Source organism: Cucurbitaria berberidis (genome assembly GCF_010015615.1).
Source record: "Cucurbitaria berberidis CBS 394.84 unplaced genomic scaffold K460scaffold_2, whole genome shotgun sequence".
NCBI classification, from domain to species: Eukaryota; Fungi; Ascomycota; class Dothideomycetes; order Pleosporales; family Cucurbitariaceae; genus Cucurbitaria; species Cucurbitaria berberidis.
This window is the reverse complement of record NW_024468936.1, coordinates 651,686-678,065: the sequence shown is the minus strand read 5'-3', so window position 1 is coordinate 678,065 and position 26,380 is coordinate 651,686. Positions and strand designations below refer to the sequence as shown.

General features: G+C 48.5%; 11 protein-coding genes across 11 annotated transcripts; 7 read left to right on the top strand and 4 right to left on the bottom strand.

Moving 5' to 3' along the window:
- Window positions 1-4,721: 4,721 nt before the first annotated feature.
- On the bottom strand, window positions 4,722-5,424 carry K460DRAFT_363226 (uncharacterized protein). The gene has a single exon (XM_040932779.1). The coding sequence runs from the start codon at window positions 5,175-5,177 to the stop codon at window positions 4,899-4,901; it is 279 nt and encodes a 92-aa protein (XP_040789686.1). The 5' UTR covers window positions 5,178-5,424; the 3' UTR covers window positions 4,722-4,898.
- A 357-nt stretch (window positions 5,425-5,781) lies between these two features.
- On the top strand, window positions 5,782-7,468 carry K460DRAFT_352302 (uncharacterized protein; the record flags this gene model as incomplete). The annotated part of the gene is made up of 4 exons (XM_040931641.1): window positions 5,782-5,963; window positions 6,022-6,646; window positions 6,928-7,081; window positions 7,302-7,468. 4 exons carry the CDS (start codon window positions 5,782-5,784, stop codon window positions 7,466-7,468), a joined length of 1,128 nt encoding a protein of 375 aa, XP_040789685.1.
- Window positions 7,469-7,487: 19 nt separating this feature from the next.
- On the top strand, window positions 7,488-8,707 carry K460DRAFT_363223 (uncharacterized protein). Its single transcript, XM_040932778.1, has one exon. The coding sequence runs from the start codon at window positions 7,861-7,863 to the stop codon at window positions 8,701-8,703; it is 843 nt and encodes a 280-aa protein (XP_040789684.1). The 5' UTR covers window positions 7,488-7,860; the 3' UTR covers window positions 8,704-8,707.
- A 513-nt stretch (window positions 8,708-9,220) lies between these two features.
- K460DRAFT_278615 (uncharacterized protein) lies at window positions 9,221-9,930 on the top strand (the record flags this gene model as incomplete). The annotated part of the gene is made up of 2 exons (XM_040928270.1): window positions 9,221-9,743; window positions 9,821-9,930. The coding sequence occupies 2 exons, from the start codon at window positions 9,221-9,223 to the stop codon at window positions 9,928-9,930; spliced, it is 633 nt and encodes a 210-aa protein (XP_040789683.1).
- A 575-nt stretch (window positions 9,931-10,505) lies between these two features.
- K460DRAFT_402485 (uncharacterized protein) lies at window positions 10,506-11,197 on the bottom strand (the record flags this gene model as incomplete). The annotated part of the gene is made up of 2 exons (XM_040936530.1): window positions 10,506-10,881; window positions 10,941-11,197. 2 exons carry the CDS (start codon window positions 11,195-11,197, stop codon window positions 10,506-10,508), a joined length of 633 nt encoding a protein of 210 aa, XP_040789682.1.
- Window positions 11,198-12,726: 1,529 nt separating this feature from the next.
- K460DRAFT_352298 (uncharacterized protein) lies at window positions 12,727-14,268 on the top strand (the record flags this gene model as incomplete). The annotated part of the gene is made up of 3 exons (XM_040931640.1): window positions 12,727-13,002; window positions 13,050-13,182; window positions 13,232-14,268. The coding sequence occupies 3 exons, from the start codon at window positions 12,727-12,729 to the stop codon at window positions 14,266-14,268; spliced, it is 1,446 nt and encodes a 481-aa protein (XP_040789681.1).
- Window positions 14,269-15,091: 823 nt separating this feature from the next.
- K460DRAFT_352297 (uncharacterized protein) lies at window positions 15,092-18,101 on the bottom strand (the record flags this gene model as incomplete). The annotated part of the gene is made up of 3 exons (XM_040931639.1): window positions 15,092-15,113; window positions 15,163-17,882; window positions 18,087-18,101. The coding sequence occupies 3 exons, from the start codon at window positions 18,099-18,101 to the stop codon at window positions 15,092-15,094; spliced, it is 2,757 nt and encodes a 918-aa protein (XP_040789680.1).
- A 347-nt stretch (window positions 18,102-18,448) lies between these two features.
- K460DRAFT_281509 (uncharacterized protein) lies at window positions 18,449-19,278 on the top strand (the record flags this gene model as incomplete). The annotated part of the gene is made up of 2 exons (XM_040928495.1): window positions 18,449-18,538; window positions 18,589-19,278. The coding sequence occupies 2 exons, from the start codon at window positions 18,449-18,451 to the stop codon at window positions 19,276-19,278; spliced, it is 780 nt and encodes a 259-aa protein (XP_040789679.1).
- Window positions 19,279-19,872: 594 nt separating this feature from the next.
- K460DRAFT_413918 (uncharacterized protein) lies at window positions 19,873-21,810 on the top strand. The gene is made up of 6 exons (XM_040937640.1): window positions 19,873-20,229; window positions 20,294-20,424; window positions 20,474-20,983; window positions 21,037-21,409; window positions 21,458-21,603; window positions 21,653-21,810. The coding sequence occupies exons 1-6, from the start codon at window positions 19,929-19,931 to the stop codon at window positions 21,698-21,700; spliced, it is 1,509 nt and encodes a 502-aa protein (XP_040789678.1). The 5' UTR covers window positions 19,873-19,928; the 3' UTR covers window positions 21,701-21,810.
- K460DRAFT_383614 (uncharacterized protein) lies at window positions 21,769-24,013 on the bottom strand. The gene is made up of 4 exons (XM_040935459.1): window positions 23,685-24,013; window positions 23,129-23,630; window positions 22,467-23,067; window positions 21,769-22,410 (listed from the first exon to the last, which is right to left on the bottom strand). Exons 1-4 carry the CDS (start codon window positions 23,710-23,712, stop codon window positions 21,880-21,882), a joined length of 1,662 nt encoding a protein of 553 aa, XP_040789677.1. The 5' UTR covers window positions 23,713-24,013; the 3' UTR covers window positions 21,769-21,879.
- A 534-nt stretch (window positions 24,014-24,547) lies between these two features.
- K460DRAFT_331781 (cell division control 14, SIN component) lies at window positions 24,548-26,178 on the top strand. The gene is made up of 3 exons (XM_040930816.1): window positions 24,548-25,030; window positions 25,086-25,142; window positions 25,196-26,178. Exons 1-3 carry the CDS (start codon window positions 24,760-24,762, stop codon window positions 25,726-25,728), a joined length of 861 nt encoding a protein of 286 aa, XP_040789676.1. The 5' UTR covers window positions 24,548-24,759; the 3' UTR covers window positions 25,729-26,178.
- Window positions 26,179-26,380: the final 202 nt, after the last annotated feature.

Below are 26,380 nucleotides of genomic sequence, written 5' to 3'. Positions count from 1 at the left end.
AACTAAATGCCTGTTTATAAGCAGCTTCGCGCAGTTACCTAAATTGCTATCTACTATAATTATAATGCTACGCGATATATTTGTATTTAAAAAACACAGAGTTTATATACGCTGCCTAATATTAAATACCCTACTATATTATACATAAACTACAGTAGACCTATAGTGCTAGAGCATAGGAAACTATTAAGTAGCGCTAACAATATATACAAACTATTAACTATAATGCTCTATATAATAAATAACTCTAATTAGATACTTATACAAATAAGATGGCTGCTGCAACCTAGCCTTAAGGAAGATATACTAGACGTTAATAAGCTAAGTTTTATTTTATTTTTAAAAATACTAAAAGAGGAAGTTAGCTTTTAAAGAGATAATAATAGTATATATTATTATATAAAAAATAGAAATAATTAGGGACAGATGCAAATATTAACTAAGTCTTAGTAGCATAGTGCACTAGAAAATATAGTTAATTTAAGAAGAAACAGACTAAGCTTTACAATTAAACTTCTAGTGTAAATTTAAATACTATATATTTAACTGCCTATTTATCTCGTAGTTGCCCTTCCTACTGTGTATACTAACCTAGTTTACAATGTTCCTATATTATGCTTTATATAATACTATATATAATCTATTTATTTTTATATATATTTTATAAACTTAACAAACTATTACAAACAAGTGCTAGTGCCCTAGAGTAATTAAGTTTATAGAAATAGCCTATATTACTATAATACTAATACTAATAGTAAATAACTGTTAATGCTAATAGCAGACTGTAAACTACTATTTTTCTACTAATAAATCTGCAGCGTTTATTAGCTCTACCTGCTATACCTAATAGGGAACGCGTATACCTTAGCCTTTGCTCCTACTAGCTATTTTTTTAGAAATTATTACTTCCCCCCTTTTCTAGAGTTTTACTAATACTAAGGGGTTTATTTTATTGTTGCAGTTCTATAGTCTGTGCCTCCTATACTATTATACCTAACTACTATAAGTATAAAGACTAGAACCTATTTATTATTACGCAACAGAAATATTACAATAGAAAAAAAACAAGCTATTAGTAAATCTAGGAGTAGTAAGGTTAGTTCTAGTTGTAGTATCTAGTAGCTAGAATACTAAGCAGTTATAAAAAACAAAATATACTCTAGCGCTATTTTAAGTATATAGTAACAGTTTAGATAAGGATATTAAAGAACTATTAAACGCTATTATAACACTATTAGCTTTATAGCGCACTTAAGGGGCTGCTTTAAGTAGCTAAATATTAACTAGTCTATAGTCGTTAACTTTAAACAACTATATACTTATACCTGCAACTAGCTATAACTGCAATAGAGTAAAGCTAGTTAGTAAATATAAAATATCTAATACTGCCGCGTAGAGAGATATATCTATACTAGCTTTTTTATAGTAATATTAATATATATTAAGTACTTGCAATATAATTATAAAAGAAAGTATAGCTAATTCTATTATATAGTAAGGATAGTAGCCTAGCCTTTGCCGCAGATACAACTGCACCTGTTTAATCTTTTTTAGGATATGCTATAGAAGAATATAAAGCGCTAGGCTAAAGTTAAAGTACTAGCAGAATATAAGAGTACTTTTACTAAAGCTAAAATTATTTTAGTAACTTAAATTATAACAGACAATAGTACAAGTACAAATAGGGCACATATTACTTTATAAATAAACTCTTACTATAACTAGTTTATATAGGTTGTACTTAATGCGTAGACAATAGTAAAGAAAATAATACTACTACAGGTTTAGAAAACAGTCTTTTTACAGCTATGCCCTAGTACTATTTAATAGGTAAGCACTATAGTCTACTATAGCAAAATAGTAGTTAACTATACTTTATTATAAATACTAAATATAGTTAGTAACTTAAAGACGCACGTAATGCAACAAGTTAAAAATAAAGTTAAAAGTGTATATATAATGCTATACCTAGAGTAACGCAGTATAATAATTAGTTAGCTTTTAGATAATTTTACCTACCTACTAAAGGACTTAAAGGATGCAAGTATATCTCCTAAGTATATAAAGTAAGAATAATAAACCTGCAGCCTAATTCGCTATAGTTTATATACTCTAGTATTACTACTACACTTGCTAAAGCTTTTTACACAAATAGGAAATAAGGACTTGCTATTATAAGTTAGTTAAAAGACTACTTCTAGACACTAAGCGCAAATACTATAGCACTAGTAAGTACAATAATATACTACGCTATTAATAAGTACGCTAAAGCTAGTGCTAGAAAAACTATACTATTTTATAGTTATATAATAGAAGGTAAGTATACACAAAATAGTATATAGCGCATAATTAATAAGACATAGCAAACTATAATGCTATTTGCTAAAAATAAAACTAGCTAAGTTTATTAAGGCAGCTTATTATATAAAAAGCACTGCGCAAAGAGATTACTATATATATAAATAATAATAATAATAATAAACTTGCTATAGCTATTAAAAATAATTAATATAATAATAATATTAACAACATTATTGCTACATATAATCTAGAAGAAAGGGAGTATTATATGCAGTTAGCTTAATAATATAAAGAAGAGTAGCAACTTTACTCTAACTAAGTTAAAATACGTTATATAGAGAATATAAAAGTACAGTACTATATACGCAACTACTATTAATAATACTAACTAAGTTTACTTATATAAACACATATCTAAGTACGCCTCTTGTTTAGTAATATAATTAAAGTTAACTTTAACTATAATATAAGCGCTGCAAGCTTTATGCAAATATATAAACTAAATAATAACGCCTAGGCCTAGTTTTAAAATAGTAATAGTAAATAGAGTATTATTATAGATATAAACTAGTATACTTTTACTAAACTAGCCTAAAAGAAGTACTATGCTAGACTATATATAACAGTTATTATACTTATAAAGGACAAATAAAAGCAGAAGCTAACTAAGTATTAAGAACAGGCTAATATATATAAAGTATAAGTAAACGAGCATGCAACTAAGAATAGCCCTATATAAGTATATAATAGTTTACTTTAGTAGTAGTTTAATAATATAACTATTAATATGCCTTATTAATTATACTATAATTGCAGCTAGTGTATACAGTATAGAACTATAGAAGACAATAAAATAGGGCAAAACTCTAAATTCTACTTAGAAGTTTGCAATAGGCGCTTAAACCTAGTAAAACGCATACTACTATAGGAGCTATTAAGCAGAACTTGCATATACAACCCTTACCTAATATATAATATAGTTAGGCGCTATAAGCAAGCTTGCCTATTTCTGCAATCTTATTAAAGCAGGCAATACTATTAAAGCAGGTAATACTAGCAATATAGGCAATACTAGCAATATAGGCGACACTAGCGACATAAGCGACACTAGCAATATAGGCAATACTAATAATATAGGCGACATAAGTAGCACAAGTAAACTATATAAAATAGTTAAGCAGCGCTAGCTAGGGTACGCAATAGTAGGCTAAAACTAAAAAGTAAGTGTAGGGTAAATATAGTAAATATCTTAGTTGTGCAGATTGCTAGCTACTAGGGCCTACCTAGCTTACTATACTTAAGTTGAATTTTCCTAATAATAGGCTCTAGCCTAGTAATGCCCGATCTCTAAATACTACATAATTAAGTTTTTTACTTTTTTTCTTCGGCTACAGAGGTATTAAAAAAAAACCCTCTTCTTTCTTTATTTTTTTTCTTAGGGCTTTATAAGTTTTACAAACTTTTATATTAGCGTTCTTTTATACATTCTAAATACTCCCCTTTTTAGATACACTTACTATATAGTAGTTTAACTTACAACTTTCTTGTATATATACTTTTTTTTTTAGCGCGAAGAGGGACTGCATAGTTAGACTCTTTCTTTTGCTTTATTTTTGCTTCTTTAGTTAGCTGCGCAGAGGGCTTATTAGCACTTTGCTTACTTCTTTTCCTTCTTTTTATTTATTCTGCATAGGGGTTTTCTTATTGCATTGTACTATAAAGATACTACACTAAACTAGCTAACTAACTGTTTTTTACCTACTTGCTGTTTGTTGGTTAAGGACTTAGCTTAATAGGTAGCTAGTAAAAACCCGTTTTAAATAATTACTTTTCTACACTGCTTTACACTTGGCGCTGTCATTTGCTGTCGCTAGTTATATATACTATATTACTAGGACTAAACTTACTTGTTTACGTATGTACTTCTTAAAGCAGCCCTTTTCTATTACGCTAGTTAGGGCTAGTTCCAAAATGCTAGCAAGACTCTAGTAGATAATAACATTTATTTAAGCTATTATTTTGTTCGATTTCGGGAACAGTTGGGAATTAAGGAATTAAGGCCGCGCGGTAATTCCAAGGTAGTAAATCTCCTTTTCTAAAAAATTTCCTCCTCTCTATTGCCTCGCGATAGGTATGAAGGGTGAAGGGAGAAGAAAAAACATGTAGACTAGTAACGCAGTTATTGCTATTGCGAAATACGATGGCTATTTTGAGGTTGTTACGGCGTTTGTTGGCATAGTTTTAGCAGGTGTATGTGCGCCCGTGTTTATAATTTGTTTTAGCCTTGGCATTTATGTCCATGGTATGCATCGAGTCGTGCATAGCAAATGCCCAAACCCCATGCTTTTTTCCCCTATACCCAAAACACCTCAATCGCCGCTACCTACCACCACCCCCCCTTTCTCTCCAAACTCATCCCTCACGTTCCCTCCCCATTCTCATCAATTTGTCTCACATTGTCTCACCCACCATTCCTGTATCCCTGATTTTATTTTATTCTTTTTTTAATTGGGGGGGTTTCCAATGCCTTACAAGCTTTTCTGCCAATGCCGCCCTTGCTAGTTCCGGTAGCACACGCGAAGGACTAGAAAGGCTTAATTTCCCGGCCCGGCACGCGGGATTTCGGCAGGATTCAATAATTCTCCGCGAAAGTGGAGCGAAGGGGTTATACTAGCCTTCCGTCGGTTAGTTGGGAATGAAGGGGAACCGATCGCGCTACGTCGTTGTTGTGTTGGGGGTGAAGGTATATTAGCGTGTTTATGCCTGAATGTTGCGTGGAGAAGCGAACTTCGATTTGCGGGTGTTTTACTTTTTACTCTTAGGCCATGGGTCGTGTAGTCATGTGTAGGAGTCTTCACCTGGGTTTGTAGCATATGAGGCAAGATAGAGGAGCTTTCGAAGTACTGTCTATGATTCTACTAGGTACTTACCCTGGATCGTTCCCAGAGTAACAAACACTACCAAGGTTCGGATGTCAGTCAATGACCAGTTCGTCGAGATGATGCGGTATAGCACAGAAACCAGACAAACTCACTTAGGAAAGAATTATAGATTTATGCAGCATGGATAGGATAGCTCTTGCTATGGTTTATGTGCTGCTCTTCCTTCGGCCCCATCGAGGCTTCCAGGGTCCAGTGTTTGCGTATGCATTCCTCACCTCCAACTCTATCTTGACTTCTCATATTCACCTCTACACTCTTTCGTTTTGGCTCGTTACCCGCTGGCTCGCTACTATATCACATTTTGGCTCACGGGTGAGACATTACACACCGAACACAATACAATACCGTACAAGATTTCACAGCGGCTCGCTATAGCTTGAATGTAACCATTACAGCTACATCACCCACCTTCGGCGACAAATCGCGTCCAACCTACATTAGCAGTCTAGATTCCCAAACCGCGTAGACTCGAAGCCTACTAATAGAGCTTCGATCAGCTCTCATATCAGCTTTCTATTCTCTGGCGCCCAGCACGATGCGCTCGTATACGTTCGCGGCGCTGCTTTTCCCTGCATTGGCAGTCTGTAGGCTGTTCAAAGACGATGCGTACCTCCAGGACTCCGCAGGCGCTTCAAGTATAGTACAGGCGAGTCCTGCCTCAGTGCCAACATCTGGATCCCCTGCCGCAACAGGGGTATCCATCGGAGAGATTCTCGAGTAGGTAACACCCTGGGTCAGATTCTAGTCAACATACTGGAAGCTCACATTGAACCAGGCTCCGTCAAGCGCCAGGTCTTACCCCAGCCAACGCTGCACCTCCAGTAGATCCGGGTCTTGTTCCACAGTCAGCTCCTGAGAATCCGGCGGTGCCTGCTGGCAACCTGGCACCTGCAGTAGCTCCCGTTTCAGTTGATTCCTCTTCTTCCTCACCGTCCTCACCGTCCTCACCTTCCTCCATAGCTTCGCCTTCCTCCTCGTCCCTCGGTGTCGACGTATCCGCAGCAGCGACTGTGCCAGCTACATCCACAGTTGTCGCACCACCCGCCAACCAAATTGCTCCCGCAGTGCCTCCCGCCGCAGTTCCCGTCAATCCTGCCGCGCCTGCCTTAACCACAGCCGCGGCACCCCTCGCAGCGCCAGACGTGAATGACTTCGTCACCGTTCAATGGGTCGAAACGTGGATCGGCGGAACATCCCAGACGTGGGTTCCAAAGACCATCTCGTTCCACTTCAAGGATATGACCGCGCCTCTACTGCCGGGCAAGGGAGAGATTGGTATGGGCACGCTGACAGGTGAGCCTGGCCAGACGAAGACGGTGATGTTGGGGGCGGCGCCTACGGAGGCAGCGGGCTGGAGGGGAGTCGCAGCTGCTGTGGGCGTTGGTGTTGTAGGAATGATGGTATGAGAGAATTGGCGATGCCCCGGCGATGTCGAATAGGTGGAACGATGCGAAAGGAACCATGACTCAGATTACTATATGATCGATGACCGAAAATTCAGGCTGGTTACAAGGACGGGAACAGGAACTTGGTTTGAGGGAGGAGATGACTCGGACTTCTTTTGCAACATACCCCGTTGAATAACATTGACATCATAATGTACGACACTTACGAATATCTTCTTTTGTACAGTAGCGATATGGAACAGCAAAACAAAATACAAGCAATTTCCTTTTTTTAGGTCGTGGTTCGAGGCCGTGGTGGATTCCGAGCAAAGAGCGAGAATGGTACCGTTTTTGGCTCACCGCAACATGCATGCGAGATCCTCGGAGATCGCGGCAAGCCTGATCACACCACTACGTCGCAGCGGAAGATAATGAAGAGAGGCTCAACCTGTTAGCGCGCGAGGTACAAAGGGAATTGTGGATAGGTTGCTCAACAATCAGGGTCCACGTTGTCGGCAAGTTTCTTGCGCAGGAATGGTAGGATACTCTGAAAAGTGAGGTGGGAGGGCAATTCTTCTGATCAACCCCCGCACGCTGAATCGAACTCCAACCTTTGATACTAGCAACAAGGCTACCTTTGTCTGAATGCGAGATAGACGAGAATCTCTAGTAATCAAAAATTCGCCCGATGTGCAGATGGATGAGGCTCAGCGGGCCAGACAGATTCAGGAGTACAAGGGGTGGAGTGATACACCCGGATACGCCCAGAAATGTGGCGCGATATCCTCCCGCCTCGTCGTATCAGGCCAGCGCAGATCGGTCCGATTCGATCGCTGACGAAAACAGCGTGATAGTGCATGGATGGTAAAACAACTCAACATCGTTTATCGACAACGTGATTGTGATCAATGCTTCCTGAGGAGTTTATATAAAAGCGCTGGCGCATTCAGGACGGTCTGATCACATCAGCAAGGCCGAAGAGAGCGAAAACATCTACATCGACTACGCATACCCACATCAAACGACCATACCAGCTTTGGTTTGGACTTTAAACATACTACTACATCTTCGCCCAAGACCTGTGTGCGATACATATACACAGTTTCATTTATCTGTGCGAAAATCAATTATTATTTAAATATCGATTTCAGTTCCAGACTTGAACTCCAACACGAATTGAGAAAAACTCGAAGCCACAACAACGAACACAATCGCCAGAAGAATCAAATATGGCAATCGCCTACTACTACGCAGCACACTTCACCAAGCCAACGGTGCATTGCGCCGGATGGAACCCCCAGCCACAAACCAACAACGAGCCACCGGCTCACCACCATTCTATATCTACTGCTCCACGCCATTTCGTGCCCACCGGATACGTAGACGGACAACAAGAATCCGTCTTCTTTCGCTTGCCCGCGGAGCTACGGCATGAGATATACAAGGCACTCCTCTGTCCCGACGTACCAAAATTAAAAGAGCTGGCACAGAGTACCCATCCTGCGCCTACGCCCGAGGCCGTGTACCCAGCCATACTAGCCACGTGCCGCAAAATCCACGATGAAGCCACAGACCTTCTCTACAAAACTCACGTCTTCCACGCCCATTCGTCGCTCCTTACCTCGCTTCCGCATCTCATCTCAGCGGCAAGCCCCATCGTCTGCCCCTCTGTGATCTCCAAGATCAAGCGCTGGCAACTCACTATCCGCCTCGATACAGACCCGTGCTTCAACATGGACCAAGCCACGGCTGCGTTCTCTGGCGCCGAGTATCTCGAGATACGCGCGTGGCAGACCATGTTTGATGGCTGCGACGCCTCTTTTCTACGATTGTTCACGGGTGTGAGGGGTGTCAAGGTTGCCAAAGTGGGAGGTAGTGCGAATCCAGAGTTGGCGAGGTGGTTGGAGGAGAGGATGATGCAGCCTATTGAGCAAAAGGACGAGAAGGTGGCTTGCCTTTGTAAAGCGGAGAGGGGAGAAGGGTGTGGACGGTGTTACAAGGCGGCTGATGTTGGGCCTGTCGAACATGAGTGGTTTGGCGGAAAGGATGTTTGGACATTTGGCAACCGATGAGGGAATAGGAATGGCGTTTTGGTAATAGGCAGTCATTTTACATACCCCGGAGCTTATATACACTTAATGATTCAAACTCTTGACACTCTCATACTGTGCTAGCCACGATAACTACACCTTTTTTCCTATCAGATTAACCTGATAACACCGCCCCATAATCCGCATAAGATTACCTCCGCGCCGCCCTCACCTATTGTTGGTTCACGGTCTGTAAAAGTTCCGAGTGGACAGATTCAATGGTTGCCGCTAACATGCACTATATCCGTTGCATACGCCGCAACCCCGCATAGCCAGACGCTGGCGACCACCATGTCGGGAGCACCGCAGAATAGGACGCCCAACATGTTGGTAGCGCGTCGTAGTCAAGGCTGTGTAAACATTAGAGTATTTCAAGCTCGATTGTCTCTGTCCTTTTCGGTTTCCAGGGGACATTTCCATTTCCATTCATCACTTACTCATTGGCTGTATACTTCTACATATACTCCTATCTGAAGATCACATTGAAGGTTATCCCAAAATGCATAACGCGCTGGCCATCCTCCACTCCATCTTCTTCATCGTATCTTCTACAGGCGCCCGCGTCGTGCCTCCCCATCAATCTCCCTCTCTACTATCCCCCACCACCCTCCACGACAAATGCACCTTTACGCTCTGGCATAAACAACTCTACAACCCCTCTTCGCGCTCCACATCATCATCCTCATCTTCCAACGCACCACCACGCAGCAAGGCAATAAACTACATCCAAATCAACACCCTAACCGACCATGCAAACGGCCTGATCATCGACATCGCGCACCTCCGTCCCACAGCGGCGTTCCACAGCTACAGCAAGATCTCGCAGAACCAAGTCTTTGCTATTGAAGGGCTGCTTGATGGTACGAATATGACGGTTAGGGCTCCAGACAGCAGTATCAGCAGCAGCAGTGATGATGAATTGAGATTTGAAAGCGATGGGGTGAGTTGGACGAGTGCGGATGATCATGTAGAAGACAAGGAACGGAGAGAGGCGTGGTGTGAGGTTGGAGAGTGGGATTCAAGTATCTTGGATGGTGTATCGGTGAAAACTAGGGTATGTTTTTGAGACTTCAGTGTAACGTTTGGTTGAGTATGAAAGCTAACGGGATGCAGGAGCGGAGGATGGAGTGTGCGTTTCCTTGTGGGAAGATTGAAAAGGAGGATAACGATGACGACGATATGGAGGAGGAGAGAATTGAGCTACGGTGATTGGAGTTGCCGGAGCGGATCTCTACTTACGCACTTGCTTACGCACTTCAAACTGTGTATGAATCTCAAGCATAGGGTTTATAGCACCGACTTCTTGGGGTCCGCATTACTCACTGTGCCCACTCCAAACATGTTCTGTTTCGACGTCCACTTGTAGTAATTTCCGCGCGTTTCGGGACTTTCCTCCAATCAGGACGACGGAGTGAGGAGCAATGTCCAGTCGGGACTAGAGGAATGTTTCGTTTCGCGTTTTTGGATGTCTGCTGGTAAGATTGAGGGGATGTTGATCGAGGGGTTTGCAATCATCCAGGGTAGATGCCGAGCAACCCGAAAAAAAGGACGCTAATTAGCAAAGTGAGTATGTTTCGGAAGAGGAGACTCCATGATCCGCTTTGAGTAGGATTTTTGGAATTGGAATTATTTCATTTCAGTCGTCTAACCTTACCGGATCCCAAAGACCCCGTGGGGCAACATGATGCTTGTAGAAGAACCGTGAAAAGGAACCGAAACTCCAGGAGGACTGGTGTACCACCACCGCAGAATACAAATTGTCGAAACACACTCCCATATAGTGGTTACCAGCCGCCCTGGCTGTGCTTGGGCTTCTTGGCTTTGTCCTCGAGCTTGCTGCCGAGTACGGCGCCGGCAATGGCTCCGATGATGCCGTGGCCACCCATCTTGTTTCCGCCAAAGTATCCCGCGGCACCACCACCAAGGGCGCCCATCATGCCTCGGTCGCCCTCGGCCTGTGCGTTGGGGTCTGTAGAACCGAATGGCGGTTGGCCGGGCTGTCCAGGCTGACCATGCTGAGGAGGCTGACCATATGCGTTGGGGCCCTGGCCTTGAGGGTACTGGTCTTGGGCATAGGCACCTTGTTGTGGAAATTGGTTCTGAGGCTGCGCCGCGGGATATTGACTTTGCTGTCCGTACTGAGGTTGCTGTCCGTATTGCCTGTTTCTGCAAGTCAGATATTTTTGCTGGAAACAACTGGATTATTGGGCATGTCTTACCCTTGCTGTTGTTGATCATAAGGCGCTACTTGCTGGCCATGCTGGAAGCCACCATTGGCAGGCGCGCCGTATTGCTGGTTGTAGTTTTGTTGTTCGCCATTGTAGTAACCCCCTTGCTGTTGCTGCTGCTGAGGCGGATAGCCGGGCTGCTGGTAACCACCCTGGTCGTGGCCGGGCTGCTGGGGATATGGGATCTGGCCCTGAGGCGGGTACTGCTGCTGGTAGCCCTGGTTGTACTGATCGTAAGGACCCGACATGGTGATTGCAGTTGTGTAGTGTGTAGTGTGTAGGATTGGTGGTTGAACAGAGAAGATGGACCTGTGCCGTATATGCGCTGATGAGGGGTGGAGAGTGGGGTATCTGGTAAGCTGCGGAACGCGCAATGGTCGATTGACGTAAGATGGAGGCGAATGGCAAAGTTGTGAATTGATGGCAAGAAGGACTCAGCAGACACGAACAGACACAGCAGTCTTATATTCTTCACGTATTCAGCCTACAGCACCTAATGCGACCTGATGACTGAACCAATCTACGGCGAGGCGGAGCAACTCAACGACTGTTGGAGCTGAACTCAGCCTCAGCCATCCTCACGTACGAACAGGCGCTCATCCGGCTATAGCCTAGCGGGCGCCGCTATATCCGAGCCTCCCTCCGCCAAACTTTGTTTGTACCTGCTGAGTAAGAGTAGGTAGCGCGCAAACAAACAGGATGCGTGGTGTCGCTACCGCCGGTCATGCTAGTTGCCGAAGGCCGATTCCATACTCGTTGCAGGTTCTGTGCGCTCACGCCGACTTCGACAGACAACACATTCGTCCGCTCGAGTCTCTGTGCGAAACATGTCGTGTCTTGCTTCAAGACGCTGAACAGTTGTTGCACGTGCCTCGGCGGACCTTCGCTCCGTCTGGGCTCCGAATGCCGCGTCGCCCGTGTGCTGCGCCTCCGAATGCCATCTGAGGCGCAGCATCCTCTTCCACAACACAGTGGCTACTCCAACGCCATCAGCACCTGTGCTACCGCGACGAGTCCTTTGCAATTTCACCTCATCTCCTCCTGTGGGACTATTGCCGGCGTGATGCGGGGAAGGGTGAACATCGGGTTCCACCACCTTAATCCTTCTCACGCACACTCTAATAACCGCAAAGCTATCGCTTGTCTCATGATGCCCCTGTGGCGTCGCATTTGTCCCAGGAGTGGACGTTGAAACGCGACCTGGTTGCCCTGAGACAGTCCCAAGACAGGTCCCGAGGCCCCACGACAACTTTATGCACCTTAGTATGAACGATTTACTACATCTAGGCAATTTAGGCCTTTCAAGCACCCTCTAATTCGCCGTTTGTAGCAGCTCGAGCGACATAGTTGGTGCTAAACAGCCTCTCTCGTCATAGCGGCGCATCCACCTTTGCGGCCCTTCTCAAACACACGCAGACATAGCACGAGAAGCGACTCACCGTCGCGTTATTCATGCGCTTTCTCAAATGTGATCCTTTGCTGTCGCATCATCATGTCCCGTCTTGAGCGTTCGCCCAGCCTTTTGCTGCATCTCTGCTGACTTACTTTCTTTCTCTCCTTCGTTCCGCAGGCGGGCTGTCGTTGCTAATATCTTCCTACTTTCCTTCCACCCCACGTTCCTTTCTGACTACGCTGGTCACGGTCCTGCAGGTTTGGGACTGTACTTTACTTCGATCGCGAGGGACATCATCGCCGGACGACTTGCAGATGTGGTTTGGTGCAGCGGCAGGAAGACTGACAGGGTCATCCCCATCCTGAACTATCCAACCTGAATACAATGCCCAATCCAAGGCGCCGCGGAGTGTATGATGGAGTGGAATACGTTGTTGTCAAAAGAGACGGTGTGAGGAAGGCGGGTCCATTTGACGGCATCGAGCTGGAGAAGCCTACAGCAACCGTGGACCGAATCCACCGACGACGCTCCTTCACCCGACGACAGCAACCTTCCCCTACAGACACAGACGATGAAAGCGATGATGAGGACGATCATGCTTCGACGACTCCAACGATACGCACGACCCCGACGCTCACGATTCCAACGGGAACCCCTGCTGTAAGAAGAACAGGGAAAATTAGCACAATGGTAACTGACGTGAGTAGCTTTTGGTCACTATGACTGTGGCCGGGCCCCAAGCTACTATAGCTTTAGCGCCACAAAGACCACCATCCAGTGATCGCGAGGGAGGAATCTCTCGAACAACCGAGCACTTGCTCATAGCTGCTGGCTCAATTGGTGAGCATCTATCTTTACCGCTATGGGCCCCTTTACTTACGCCCCGTAGGTGCGACTATCGTCATTGTTATGATTATACTGGCCATCTATACAATGCGAAAGCGTGGTCTCTCAACCAGGGATGTTGTGCAGCGGGCCAAGAACCGAATGAACCGTGGTCCTCCACCTCCACCCAAATACGACATGGACAACAAGCAATCGTACGACGACGACTATGCAAACGCAAAGAACAAATCAGTGCTTCCACCTATACCAGCTGCAATCAAATCCCGGTCAGGTTCACTATCGACAAAGACACCCTTGCAAGCTCTCGGTCGAAGTGCCAGCCAACGAAATCTTGAAAGTGGTGGTTTAGGAAATAGGAGCTTTTACAACAGTACTCCCTCCCGGCAAGACTCGCACCGTCGCGACATCAGCGCAACTCCTTCCTCGCCTATACTTCCCATCCAGAGCATGCGACGAAGTGCTTCAACGCGCAACACGAGATCACTAAACGGCGACGAAGAAGCCCTACAGTATTCCGACTCGCCACAGCAGCGAGCATTGCCACCGGCCCCCACATTCAGACAGTTCCTTTCCAACCGGCCGTCTATATCCCACCGGCCCGGCCTTGGAGGAGCCATGATGAGCAGATTCAGCTGGACCAATTCCAACGCACCCCAGACGCCCCACGACCCTTCGCGCGACACGGTAGCCCAACCAATAGGACGGGACAGCTTCATGACACAGCGTTCGTCCGTTGGGCGCTTCCGCACCGTCGACTCGTGGGTCAAACAGCAGTCGAATCGAGTAGAGGAGCAGCGACTCAAACAGCAGTTCCGCATGACGCAGTCCTCCACTTCCTCGGGAGAGGGCGACGACGTCGATCAAGTCCCAGAGATGCCCGCCGTGCCTAAGAAGTCAAAGGACGCTCGCGCGAGCAGCCTGCCGGGAAAAGACATCAAGCATCAGCGACACGATACAACGACGACGGTACAGACGGCCCCCATCTTCAAAGCCCATCCTGGAACGGAAGTGAGGTTCAGCGTGAGAAGTGAAGTGCCCAGTGAGGTGCTGGATATGGGGAGGAAGAACGCTGCGCTGTGATTCTGCATGATGTCCCACGCTCTCTCACTCGCTCGTGCGGTAAACGGCTTTCCTTTTTTACTGTCCAACCATAGTTTTCCTACTAGTACCCTACCTATCAGCATCTGCAGCGCGCACACAACTTCAGAGAGAAAGAATGCGCGTTGGGAAATTGTAACTCTAGCCAGCCCCGCTGTTTGTATATTGTTCATTGATTCTTTGGCTTGGAAATGCTACGAAGTAATATCTCAAAGTCATCGTCTTTCTCGTCCCGTGATGGCTTTTCAGATTCTTTCCTGCAACGAATAGTTCAAGTTTAGCCTGTTTGTCTAGACTCGTGGGTGACAGCTTGCATGGACTTGCTTCACTCGTGTTTGATATGTAGTCGATCACGAATTTAGCCCTGACAACTACATCTGAGTACATAAGCCATGAGTAGAGGTATCTAGTGAAAAAAAAATAGCACGAAGATGACGGTGTCTTAGTAAATTCTCCCTCTAGCCGGAAGGTGTTCCTGCAATAGCCGTATCCAAACTATCTTCGGAACTCCATTACAATATATCGTCTCAAGAGTACTGGACCACATCACCCAACTAAACGCCCTTAAAAGTACATGTTCATCACCGTCCCCTCCTCGCGACATCCTCCAGGAACCCAAGCAAAAACGTCTTGTCTACCGGGCTCTTTCCCTCGTCGCGCACTTTGACCTGTCCTCCTAGCCCACCTGCGTTCCCCAAACCAACACCACCCTGTGCTACAGATGTCGGATGACTCGTCGGCGGAGAAGCCAATTCAATAGTCGGCGCTCCGCCATCCCCAATACTCGATATCCTGCTCCTACTCGCTAGACCGGCAGGGCTAGCAGTCTGGCTTCCATTCGTAGGTAGCGGACTAACGGGACTAATAAGGCCGGACATTGAGGTTTTGGGGGTCGGTGGGAATGGAGAGCGTGTGGGAGGAATAGGGGATCGTGATTGTTGGGGACCGGGTGAGGTTTTGCTACCGAAGAGGGCAAGTAGGGCAGACTTTTGTTCGTGAGGGACGGATTCGCGTCGGTCTGAAGTGAGCGGTGCTGTTACAGGCGCAGGGGAACGTGTCGGTAATACAGGCTGGGCTGGTGCTGGCTGCGGAGAAGGACCCTTGAACATGTCGAGTAACCCTTGTGCATGGGCGTTTGGCCTGGGTACCGGTGCTAGCGCGACAGTCGGCTGCTGTTGCTGTTGAGGCCGCTTTAAGATCTGAGGTTTGAACGTTGTTTGTGGTGGGCCGGAGACCTTCGCAGCAGGCTGCGGGGGTCCGTTCTGTGCGGCATTAGGAAGGTCTGAAGGGCTTCGAGGCGCTGCCTTTGTCTGTTCGCGTTTCAAGATCTGTTGAGGCATGAATGGCATCTGCGTTGCCGGCGATGGCCCACGTGAACTCCCACTCAGATGATGTTGCGTGTTCTTCTTCATGGTATCGAAATCCGGCGCATTCACAGGCCCACTAACCGTAGCCGATGTCATGTCCTTTTTCGTGGGTAGTGTACCAAAAGATTCAAGGAGACCTGGATTAGGAAACCTTGAAGAATTCGCAGCCGGTTGTGCAGACACATAGGCTGGAGTCGTAGGATGAGCTGAGAGCTCAGCAGGCTCCGGACTCGCTACTGGGGGCGTGGTTCTGAAGAGTGTCAACAGAGAATCTTGATGCATGGACCTTGGCTTCGGTTGCACTGGCAGAAAATTGGAGTTGACTGGAGGCGATTTAAACTGAGGAGGACTAGGTGCATATTGGCTCTGAGGCGAGACAAGGTCATGCGGGCGGTGTTGAGGAAGGGGATGCTGTATCCTTGGCGTAGTTTGCGAGCTTCGTTGCACTTGAGTTGGAATGGTTGCGGATGATGGGGCGGGCGCTGGCTTCTGTTCGTTGATCCTGAAGCTATTCAACAGCCCTTGGGTATGCGCGGAAAGATTTGGGGCAGGCAAGTTCGATGCAGGCGGTATCGCTGGTCGCCCTTGTCCTTCAGTAAAATGAGAGCCACTGGCCTGTTGCAATGGTGCCCGCGGGTTTCTTTGGTCGAACGCTTGCTGCATGTTTGGTGCCTGTGGTGGAGGAGGCATGTACTGGGGCGACATGTGCGTAGGCATGCCATTGAAATACTGTGGAAGGCCGTGGATTGGTAGATCTTGAGGGTGCGGTGGGAAAGGAAAAGGAGGCGGGGGCATGTTGTAATTCTGCGGTGGTCGAGGGTAGTGTTGCCCATGGGGGCTCTGAGGCTGCGTTGGCGGAGACATGACTTGTTCGATCGGAGTTTGCGGCAAAGGCACTCGAGGGCCTGTAGCCTGGCCGCTGCCTTGTCGAAACAAAGCTAGCAGCGGGTTTGCTTGGGCGTGGCTAGGTGTTGCAGCACTGGGTGCCTCCACAGGAGGTGATGTCATGTCCATACCCACGCTCAGCAGTCGCTTGAGCTCTGCTGCAGGATCCACGGGTGATTGAATCTGTTGCTGCATCGACACTTCTGGCAGGGTATCGCTCGGACGATGATTCCGGCCTAGTTGGGCAACGAGATTGGCGAAGTTGTCCGTAGGTTGCGTTTCTGCGACCGGAGGAGCTTCGTCAGCGGTTGTCTCGTAGATGTCAGGCTGCAGGTCCTCGTCGTCTGTGATAGCGACAGGCGGGGCTAGATGTGCGCTATTCCTAACCCTGTGCCTGTCGAGTTTGTGCTGCTGCTTTATCCAAGACCTGAGCGGTCCGAGGAAAGGCGCAACCATATAGAAGCTGCTCTCCTTTATCAAATCATTCCCCGGCCCTTGCTGTTGTACTTGATTCTTGCGTCTGAGGGTGGGGAGGTCCGTCAACTTGTACCAGTCGATCTTGGAAATCTCCTTCCTCGTGCGCGGCTCGAAGTATGCGTCCATGGGCACGCCACGGAAGACGTAGAGCATCATGCTCTGTTCGCGCATGGTGACAGTGATCTTCTTCATGTGCTCGTCTAGTTCTACCAAGTTGGCCTCCTTCAAATCAAAGCCTGTCTCTTCGTAGACCTCTCTTACTGCGCAGTCCAAGTCTGCCTCCTCTTTGTTGATCTTTCCTCTTGGGAAACTCCACTTTGCGCCCTTCTTCCATCCCTTGACCAGGACGGCGTGTGTCATGTCCTCATTCAGCATTATCGCGCCGCGGACAGGTACGCGTGTCTTGTAGGCGAGGAACTGCTCGTACGCCTGCTGGTGGAGCTCTTCTGAGTAGGCCGAGAACAGCGGACAGTGCTGGAACATGAGCTGCGAGAACTTGCGCAAATGCATAGACGGCAGATTGTTGGGGTCCAGCGGACGGATGAAGTCTTCGTAGAACCATTGCGCTTCCTCGATCTGAAAGCATATTCGCTCCACCGACTGGAGCTCTTCGTTGGGGAGGTTGACGATGAAGCGGACGCACAAGTCATCCAGCCAGTCAACTAGCGCCATCTTTGTGTTTGTCATTGCGGTGGTAATTCTGGCCCGTGTCGCGCAGCATGTGAGGAGCGGGTGGGGAGCTTGAGGGCAGGGCGTCAGACAGCTGGTCCGTAGCGGCGCGTGGTCTAGAAGGTGGCGGCGGGTAGTAGAGGCGTACACAGCCGCAAGAAGAATGGGGAAGAAAGATACGGGTATGTAGCGCGACGTCTATTATCTCTAGTATGTGTGGATGCTGGCTATCACCAGAGCTTCGAGCCTGAGGGCTGGTTGGGCGGCGTGGCTGCAGTCGGGCAAGCGCGACCAACGTAGCTGTGGCGGTGCACAGCCCAGCCCCGGCCGGAACTTTTACTGCTAATGACGTTTGGCACGCGTTTGAGGAATCAGATCAGGGCAGCCCGGCGAGCGACTCACCGCCAGCACCGTCATGCAATAAGTACAACCGGCCTTTTCTTTCTTTTCTGTCGCTCCTTCACCTGCTCGCCCTTCACACAGAGTCTTTGTCTGTCTCTCTGCAATCGCACTCGCCTGCTATACATAGGCAGCGACGCGCCCGTTTCACAATCTCAAAGGAGAAGAGCCGCCCGCCAACCAGACGACCCACAGCGCTCTGTGACAGCCGCCCCACGCGCCTCCGTCAAAGGACGTACTGAGCCAAAGGACATATAAGAGCTTTTCAACATCGTCCTCCAGATTCAATCCGTAGCTGGTCTCACCCTCTTCACACCGCGTTCCGTATCACCCATTCATACAAACACAAACACACCACCACAAACATGACGCAATTAGTCGCAAAGTACGCCATGAAGAAGGTGTTGGGCAAGGAGATGGAGAAATACAAGAAGAAGGACGCCTCAGGGCCCTATGTCAGTGCCTCTGGTGTCACCTCACCTCACTTATACTAACATCGACTCAGGACCCCTACTACGAAGAGATCCCGCACCCTAGGAAGCCGGGCAAAACGAAGAAGGTCAAGAAGCAGATTCCCGCATACATCCCATCCCACGACGCCGATGTCCTCGCCAAGGCCCGCAAGACGGCCTACAGGCTCGACTACGCTCTGTTCACCTTTGCTGGTATCCGCTTCGGTTGGTCGTCAGTCATCGGCCTTGTACCCGCCGTTGGTGATGCCGCCGATGCTCTTCTTGCGCTGAACCTGATTTTGGGCATGAGGAAGGTCGAATGTGGTCTCCCCAATGGCGTTCTCGTGATGATGCTTGTCAACCTCGCCATTGACTTCATTGTCGGCCTCGTACCCTTCATTGGTGATATCGCAGACGCAGCCGTCAAGTGCAACGGCAAGAATGTCCGACTTCTCGAGGAACATCTCGACAAGGTATACAAGCCGGACGAGCTCCGCGCCAAGGATGCCCAACTGCCAAGGGAGCGAAGACCGCGCCCTGCTTCCGTCTACGTCGACTTTGATGATGAGGAGGAGCGACGCAATGACTTTGACGACCGCCACGACAACGTTCGCCAGCCGCAACGCGCTTATGACGGTCGACGGGTCCCGGATGAGGAGATGGGTGTTCCACGACAGGACACTCAGCGCCAGTACAAGGACGAGAGGCCAAGTCGGAACGGAACGAAGAGCAGCAGGCGCTGATAGATGTCTTTAATTCCCTTTGTTGAAACTCTAATTACTCTTGTACGTTGTTTTGTTTTGTCGTCATAGAGAGTGAACACTAGCGCTTTGTAAACTGCACCGTTCGGCGTTGGCGGGCTGGATCCTTCATACCCTCCTTATGTTATACCCTATGCGCTGAGTGTGGCGTAAGATATTTCGTGTTGATATCAATTGTAATACTACTTTCCTCCACATCATACTTTATTTCCTCGTGTCTCTTTCATCTATCAACTGGGATTACATTCAAAGGAATTGCATCATTAGCCACAAGATTGGGTGCGGTAGGCAGCCTGCATTTTCGCTCGTTCAAGCTCGAAGCTGCGATGCCCTTGTCCAGTGTAGCTTTCACTTTTCTTCAGTGCCCTCGAAGATTCTATTCGAGTGTCGTCTCCCACGTGTTAGCTTCTTAGGTCATGTACAGGATTCGCTCTTGCCCGTTTGCTCATCAATGCGCCCGTGCTCCCTTTCTCTCTATAGTCGCCTTCACCTTTCCCCACTTTACGGTTACTCTCACTTTATTGTACGCCTTACATCATTCTCCCTCATCCTACGACTCTCCTCCATACCTGGCTCCAATTCCCCAGTCGCCATTGACAAAGAATAATCACCGCGCGAGTCTGTCGCCCTTCATGAAGCTCATAAAGCTCACGAAGCTCGCGCTCGGCTTTGCGGCCACAGCGAACGCGCTCGCAGCAACGGTGAACGACTCACTCCAGGTGATTCAACCGCCAGTCACAAGCAGTGCGGACGCTCAATTCCACGCCTTTGGCCTTACTGTGACAGAGTACTGCGATGGCAACGACAAGAAGGCGAAAGGGGTGTGGAATAGCTATGGCTTCAGCACTGAGATCCAGCTCTCTAAGCTGGCGATTGTATTCATCCAGCTAGGTCGTGGCATCAATCTTAACATAGAATGGGATGCGGCCAACTGTAAGTCCTACGGATATGGGAGGTGCCAACTATGACCATGGACTGACTCGTATCTTCCCTTTAGCTTGGGTCAACTTTTACTATGGGTCCTGCAAATGGGGCCTATACGAGTTCAAGTCGTGCGGGTGGTGCCGTGGGAGTGGGTGGTCTTCAGGGCCGCTCCACTGCGACACTGGCTCTGTTGGTGCCTCGAGGGTAGGCTGTTCACACTTATGGCTTCTGAGAAATGTCTGACAGGTCGTAGACCTACACAACGAACTGCATCATCAACATGGACGCCCAAAACGGCGCAAATGAAGTTGTCCAAGCTGGCACTAAGTTCATTACTGCGCGTAAAGAGACCGACGACGTTCCGCCGACCACCACAGTCACCCAGTCCTATGAGCCGCTCCCCACTGCCGCGCCCATTTCACATGCTGGGCCCATCGGAATCTACCCGTTTACTCTCAAGGTCACAGAATACTGCGAAGCCAGTCAAGGCACGCCTCGAAAGGCGAAAGGATATTTCTGGGCCGGTAGCGGTGGCTATATGCATTACTTCGGATCGAACAGAGCCGCCAGCATCAACTTAGGCTACGCAGGCGTCAACCTCATAATCGGACCATACAGTTACTGGACTCGAACGGTGCAGTTCCAGTATGGCGATTGCGTGTGGAGTGAGACCATGATGAAGCAATGCGGCTGGTGTAAAGAACGCGAGACGTGGCAGCCATCAAGCCCAATCAACTGCGCAGCAGGAAACCAGGAGCCAAGGGTACAGTATCCGCAAGGACCCCGTTAGTTCCACGGGTTGCTAACGTACCATAGACTCACACCCTTAACTGCAACGTCGTTGTCGACTGGGGCAATACCGCCCATGACGATCCCAAGCCCATTGCCGCGCGCGAACTTTCAACGACTATTGCAGACGTAGAAGCCGACGCATTGAAGCCTTCTAAGACACTCAGCGTGATCCCCCAGATTTCCAAGACCTCAACAACTGCCACCCCAGCAGTTGAGACGTGGATCCTCCCCTTCCACTTCCAAGCAACTGAATACTGCGAAGACGGCGCGAAGAAAGCCAAAGGAGTTTACAGCAATGGCAACGTCGTTGCCGATGTGAATTTGCGTCCTGGTCTGCGTACCGGCATCGATCATCGCGTTCCTGGCTATCCCCCATTCTACGTCGGTCCATTCGACTGTAAGTATACTTCCGAATTGGACATCACACGCAAATTAACTCGTTTAGACAACGCTTCAAAGGTCAAATACTCGTATACCAACGGTGTAATTGGGTGCGAATGGTCAGACGACGAGAATTGGAAGCAGTGTGGAGAGTGCAGGGCTGCAAGGTGGTCAGCTTCTGAGCTGTCTTGCAAGTCAGGAGGTTCAAGGGTAAGCATATGGTCTTTTGATATCTCGGGCAGCTGCTCACTCAACCTAGGTCAAGGAGATGGACTGCTCGTTCATTCTGGGTGTCGTGTCCTCCTAGTCTTCATGATTGAATGTCTCACATCGACCCGACGGGTAGTCAAGTATGGCTTGTGATCTGACGGTCTCGAGGCTTGTGGAATTTGAATGGCCGATGGGGATAGGAGTTATGGTGTGGCGGGTTTACTTTGTCACGCGGATGGTCTATACCTTTGTACATATCTCCGATGAGACGAGGCGTCAAACAGCCTGCTCACCCACAACAACCGCACCATCCTTTCCTCCCTCTTCTCTTGTCCGTCCCCACGCCCCATGCAACAAACTCTTGCACTCCTTCCCACACCAGCTTTTACTGCAAATCCACCACCTCGGCCCTATGCCTAGGCTCCCCCCGCACCCTACCCGCGCACACATCGTCCACTCCTTCCCCGTCTCTTGCAAGCCCTGCTTGAGTTGTAGTTTGGCTCTTTTTTCTCCGATTTTCAGCAACTTGACATCGCCGTGGAGGTTACACTCTCTGCAAACGGGTCGCATAACCCGGGGTAACTTGGTCTGCTGGTTCACATAGTATGTAGTACCGTTCAAGAGGCGCAGGTACAGATTCGGGTTGGCAGGCACGGGTGCGCAGCGGCAATAAGGTTCACCGCGGCTGCTCTTGGGACTTCTGAGAAGATGGGCTTTGTAGCAAGATGTACAGTAGGGTTTGCAACAGTCGAGGTGGTGTAGTAATGTGGTTTGGGGGATGAGTTGTGGCTGTGCGCAATCCTCTGACTTCGGTAGGTTAGTTTAGACCTCCTAGGGTACGTATCCGTGTGGGAACTACTCACCGAGCATATTTGGTTGCTGCAAGTCCAGCAGGTCGACTTTTCTGAGGGCTCGCAGGTGTACGTTCTGAAGACGTGCATGCGGCGGTCAAAGTCGTGCGCTGGGAGGACGGATTCGCGCACGCTTTTGGATACTCGGCTCAGATTGACGACGTCGAGATAGTGTAGTTGCTCGGCGACGAGCATCAACAAGTCGTAGATGCTCAGAAACTCGGACAGTGGGCTCTGCTTCCCGCCACCTCCTGTGTACCTGGCCTTGTTTATTTCTGGGCCTCTTGCATGCATGAACTCCGTCTTGAGCTCAGTCATTTGCATTTCCATCTTTTGTCCAACGCCTAGTCCGGCTTTTAAGGCATAACGCCGGCCATGTCGCATCGGTCTTCTGATGCATGCAGGCAAGCATCTAAGAATACACTCGGGCAGGCCGTACAAGATGCCGGTCACTAGCATCAATAGCGCTGTAGGTACGTACCTGAGGACCCTGTAGATAGGTGAATAGAGTGTGAGAAACTTCTGATAGAAAGTTTTTCCCTCAATCGTGGCTTGCTTTATGGCGCAGAGGAATGCAGTAATATTGAGGAGGGAGATGAGTGCGAAGAAGAAGCTATGCTCAACGTCAACAAGTCTACTGCAACGTGAGTGAAGGAGCACTGATGGGGACGTACGATAGAGTAATACCATACTGCCACTCCTGCACAAAACTCTCACACATCTGCTTCGGCGTCGTGACAGTCGAATTGAGCCTTGATGCAGCTTCGAAGAAACTCTCATTTACTCCGGCCGGTCGCAGCAAGTCGTGGAAATTGGGATTATGATCCGGATTGCAGAGGCGCTTGTTATGCGGACTGTAGCTGGTCTGATAGCTCGTCGCTCTACTCAGGTAACCAGTAATTACCGAGTCCATTACCATAAACGGGGCATTTAGGGGTGGGAAGAACACCAAGCTAGGTACCCATAGGGCGATGTTCCAGAAGAAAGCGATGGAGGCCCATTTGCCTGCTATTTTCTCTCCAGTGGTGATGGCCATGCTGTAGGTACCATTGTGAAGCTCGATATGACGCTGGATGACTCTGTCATGGTTTTTTGCGATTGCCCGGTAATATCCACTTGGTGCGAAGAGTACGAACCTAAGTATCATAAGAAGTATAATAAGGAGCATAGGGACGCCTGCATTGCTGTTAGTTGGATCTTCTAGATGAACAAGGGTACTAGTTGATGTACTAGAATCGCGCTTTCGTGCTCTGCCCATGTCTTAGTCGCGTCTATCGGCCAAGGTGCGTGGAGCTGAAGTAAATTGCACCCCACAATGTATGGAGGAATTGAATTGGAATTATCAGGTTGGATGCCTACTGCCCATTGCTGCCCAGGAGATATATGTATGTCCGCGAGGCTGAAGACTGGGGTGGACCTGATGGGGCTCCGCTGTGTGGCTCAGCAACCTTGAAGGGACCTGAGCGAATAGCGTCACAGGAGGAGCTCTCTCTCTCTCTCTAAGCCCCAAGGAAGGTGAAACTAGAAGATAGCGTTACAAACTTGTGCCGCGGTCAAGGTGAATGATGCGATGGAGAGGGGCACAGCGAGCCATATTGAGAAAGGTATCCATGGATGATGATGCACGCTAAGGTCCGGTGAGCAGCATAGGAAAAGCGTGGAATCCAGTGGGGTTTCAATGTATCTTTCGCATCGTCCCTCATAGGTTGCTATCCTTTTCGCGACTTTGTTCTATAATAATCGCCAATTCCTCGTTGTTGGCAGATGTTGAAGTAGGAAATTTGGTGCTGTCGAGGAGAAGGTGAACTCTCGCCGACGGGCCAGGATACTACCGCTGCCGCTGCCGCTGCCACTGCCCGTCGCGACACGCATTAATCCTATTAGACGTAGTAGTAGAAGATGTCGCGACAAGACAGCCATGTCAAGAAAGATGCGTTGCCCAACTGCAGTCTTTAAAATATATCCGACGGGCGATATGACGGCATTGCTGGCGCACGGCTCGGGCCTCAATCAGTGGGTCGCCATTTCCCTGGCAACGGGCGGGTGTTTATCGATGTCGTTGCACACGGCCACCAACGCCCGATTGCGACCCACACAAAGCTAAGATATATATCCTTCTCCGCAATTCCAAGCTCTTAGCTGCATGCGCCTCTGCTATCCTCCTCTCCTCTCGCCGGCTTTTATATCTACACCGCTCGGAGCGACATCTCAAGTGCATCCATAGCCATACTACATTCTGTTGCGCTTTTAGCTGCACGTTCGCTACGACTACCACACTTGCGACGATAGCCAAGACTTCTCCACAATGGAGGCCCTGCTCTCCCTCGCCTTCGACAATATCGCGTCCAAGGATACACAGAAGATCCGCAAGGGGCTACGCCAGATCGAAGGCATGCTGGCGCAGATATGTCTCTCCAGCGGCAAGGCGAGACCATCTACACCTGGTCACCGACGGAACGCATCTGCCATCAACTTGGGCGAGCAACAACAGTCGACACCGAAAAAGCTGGGACAGTTGCCCGAGGACCCGGCGTTTAGAGAGTTCTTCCGCTTACAAGAGGGGTTTGAGTGGAATGGTGAGTTCACCAACTACACATGAAAATTAGAGACATACACTGACCCAATTTCTAGTTGCGTCGCGGGTGGCAGACTGCCTTGAACGACTCCTTGGTATGGGAAGCAGTAAAGGTAATGCTAAGCGCCTAAATCATGCGATTCTGAACTGACAGTAAACTTTGTAGACGGCCAAAACGACATTCTCATCCTCTCATCGCTGTCAAACCTCCAAGGCTTGCTCCTCTTACATGCACCATCCCGCATCCTCTTTGGCCGCGAAGTCTACATGAACCTCCTTCTCGACCTCCTCGATCCCTACAATTGCCCAGCAATACAGTCCCAAGCTCTTCTCGTCATCGTCACAGCCCTGCTCGCCATGCCGCAAAACACACGTACATTTGAGCACATGGACGGCTTGCTCACCGTGACGAGCTTGTTCAAGGACGAAGAGACGACCCAGAGCGTGAAGGTCAAGCTGCTGGAGTTTCTGTATTTCTACCTCATGCCCGAAACACCCCTACAACGGAGTCCAAAGCTTGCGAGCGCATTCGATCGACGGAATAGCACTACGAACAGCGACGATGGCGGAGGCGCATCGAAGAAGAACACACGGAGCCAAGAGGAGAAGCAGTACATGCTCGGCAAGTACCTCAGCAACGTGGATGCTCTTGTTGAGGATCTGCAAGAGAGCGCGCCGTTCACGAGCGTGGCTTGCTGATGCGACTCGACCTAGATTCTGTGGAGCGGCACCGCACCCCATCTCATTTGTCTATTTGTCCATTTTACTTTCATTGTTCATATCTACGGTTCGATACACTTTCTTACTTTCCTTGATCCCACTCAGCAAGGCGTTCCGGATGGTTAGGGGGAATTGGGATAGTCGATAATTATGTCACCTCGAGGTGGCTGGCGCCAATTTTGGCTAGGGACTTCATTACGGTCTGTCTTTGAAGCATTGATGCATAGCGAGGGTGGTTCATGTGCTGTAATACGAAGTTATCTTTCCTTAGTACCATAGCTTCCCGGAGTGCTCGGCTCTAGTTGCCGTTTGTGCATCTCGCTTTTGTCCAGCAAGCACACATATACGCTACTCAGGAGAAGAATCAAGTCTCATTAATTTAATTGCATAGATTGGAGTAGCCCAAAGCCAAGAAATAACAGACAAGGGATATCTACGATTCAATCAGACACTTGCCTGACATCATTGTGGGCCGGCAATGGGCGGAACGGATGTTGGCTGATCGACCTGGCATCCTAGACGCGTCGGGCGAGTTGATGGTGTCCACTATGCGCCTGAAGGGTTACAAGTAAGCGCATATAAGTCTTGGCTGTCTTTGGCCAAGCTTTGCAAGCAACTAGAAAGTCTCAAG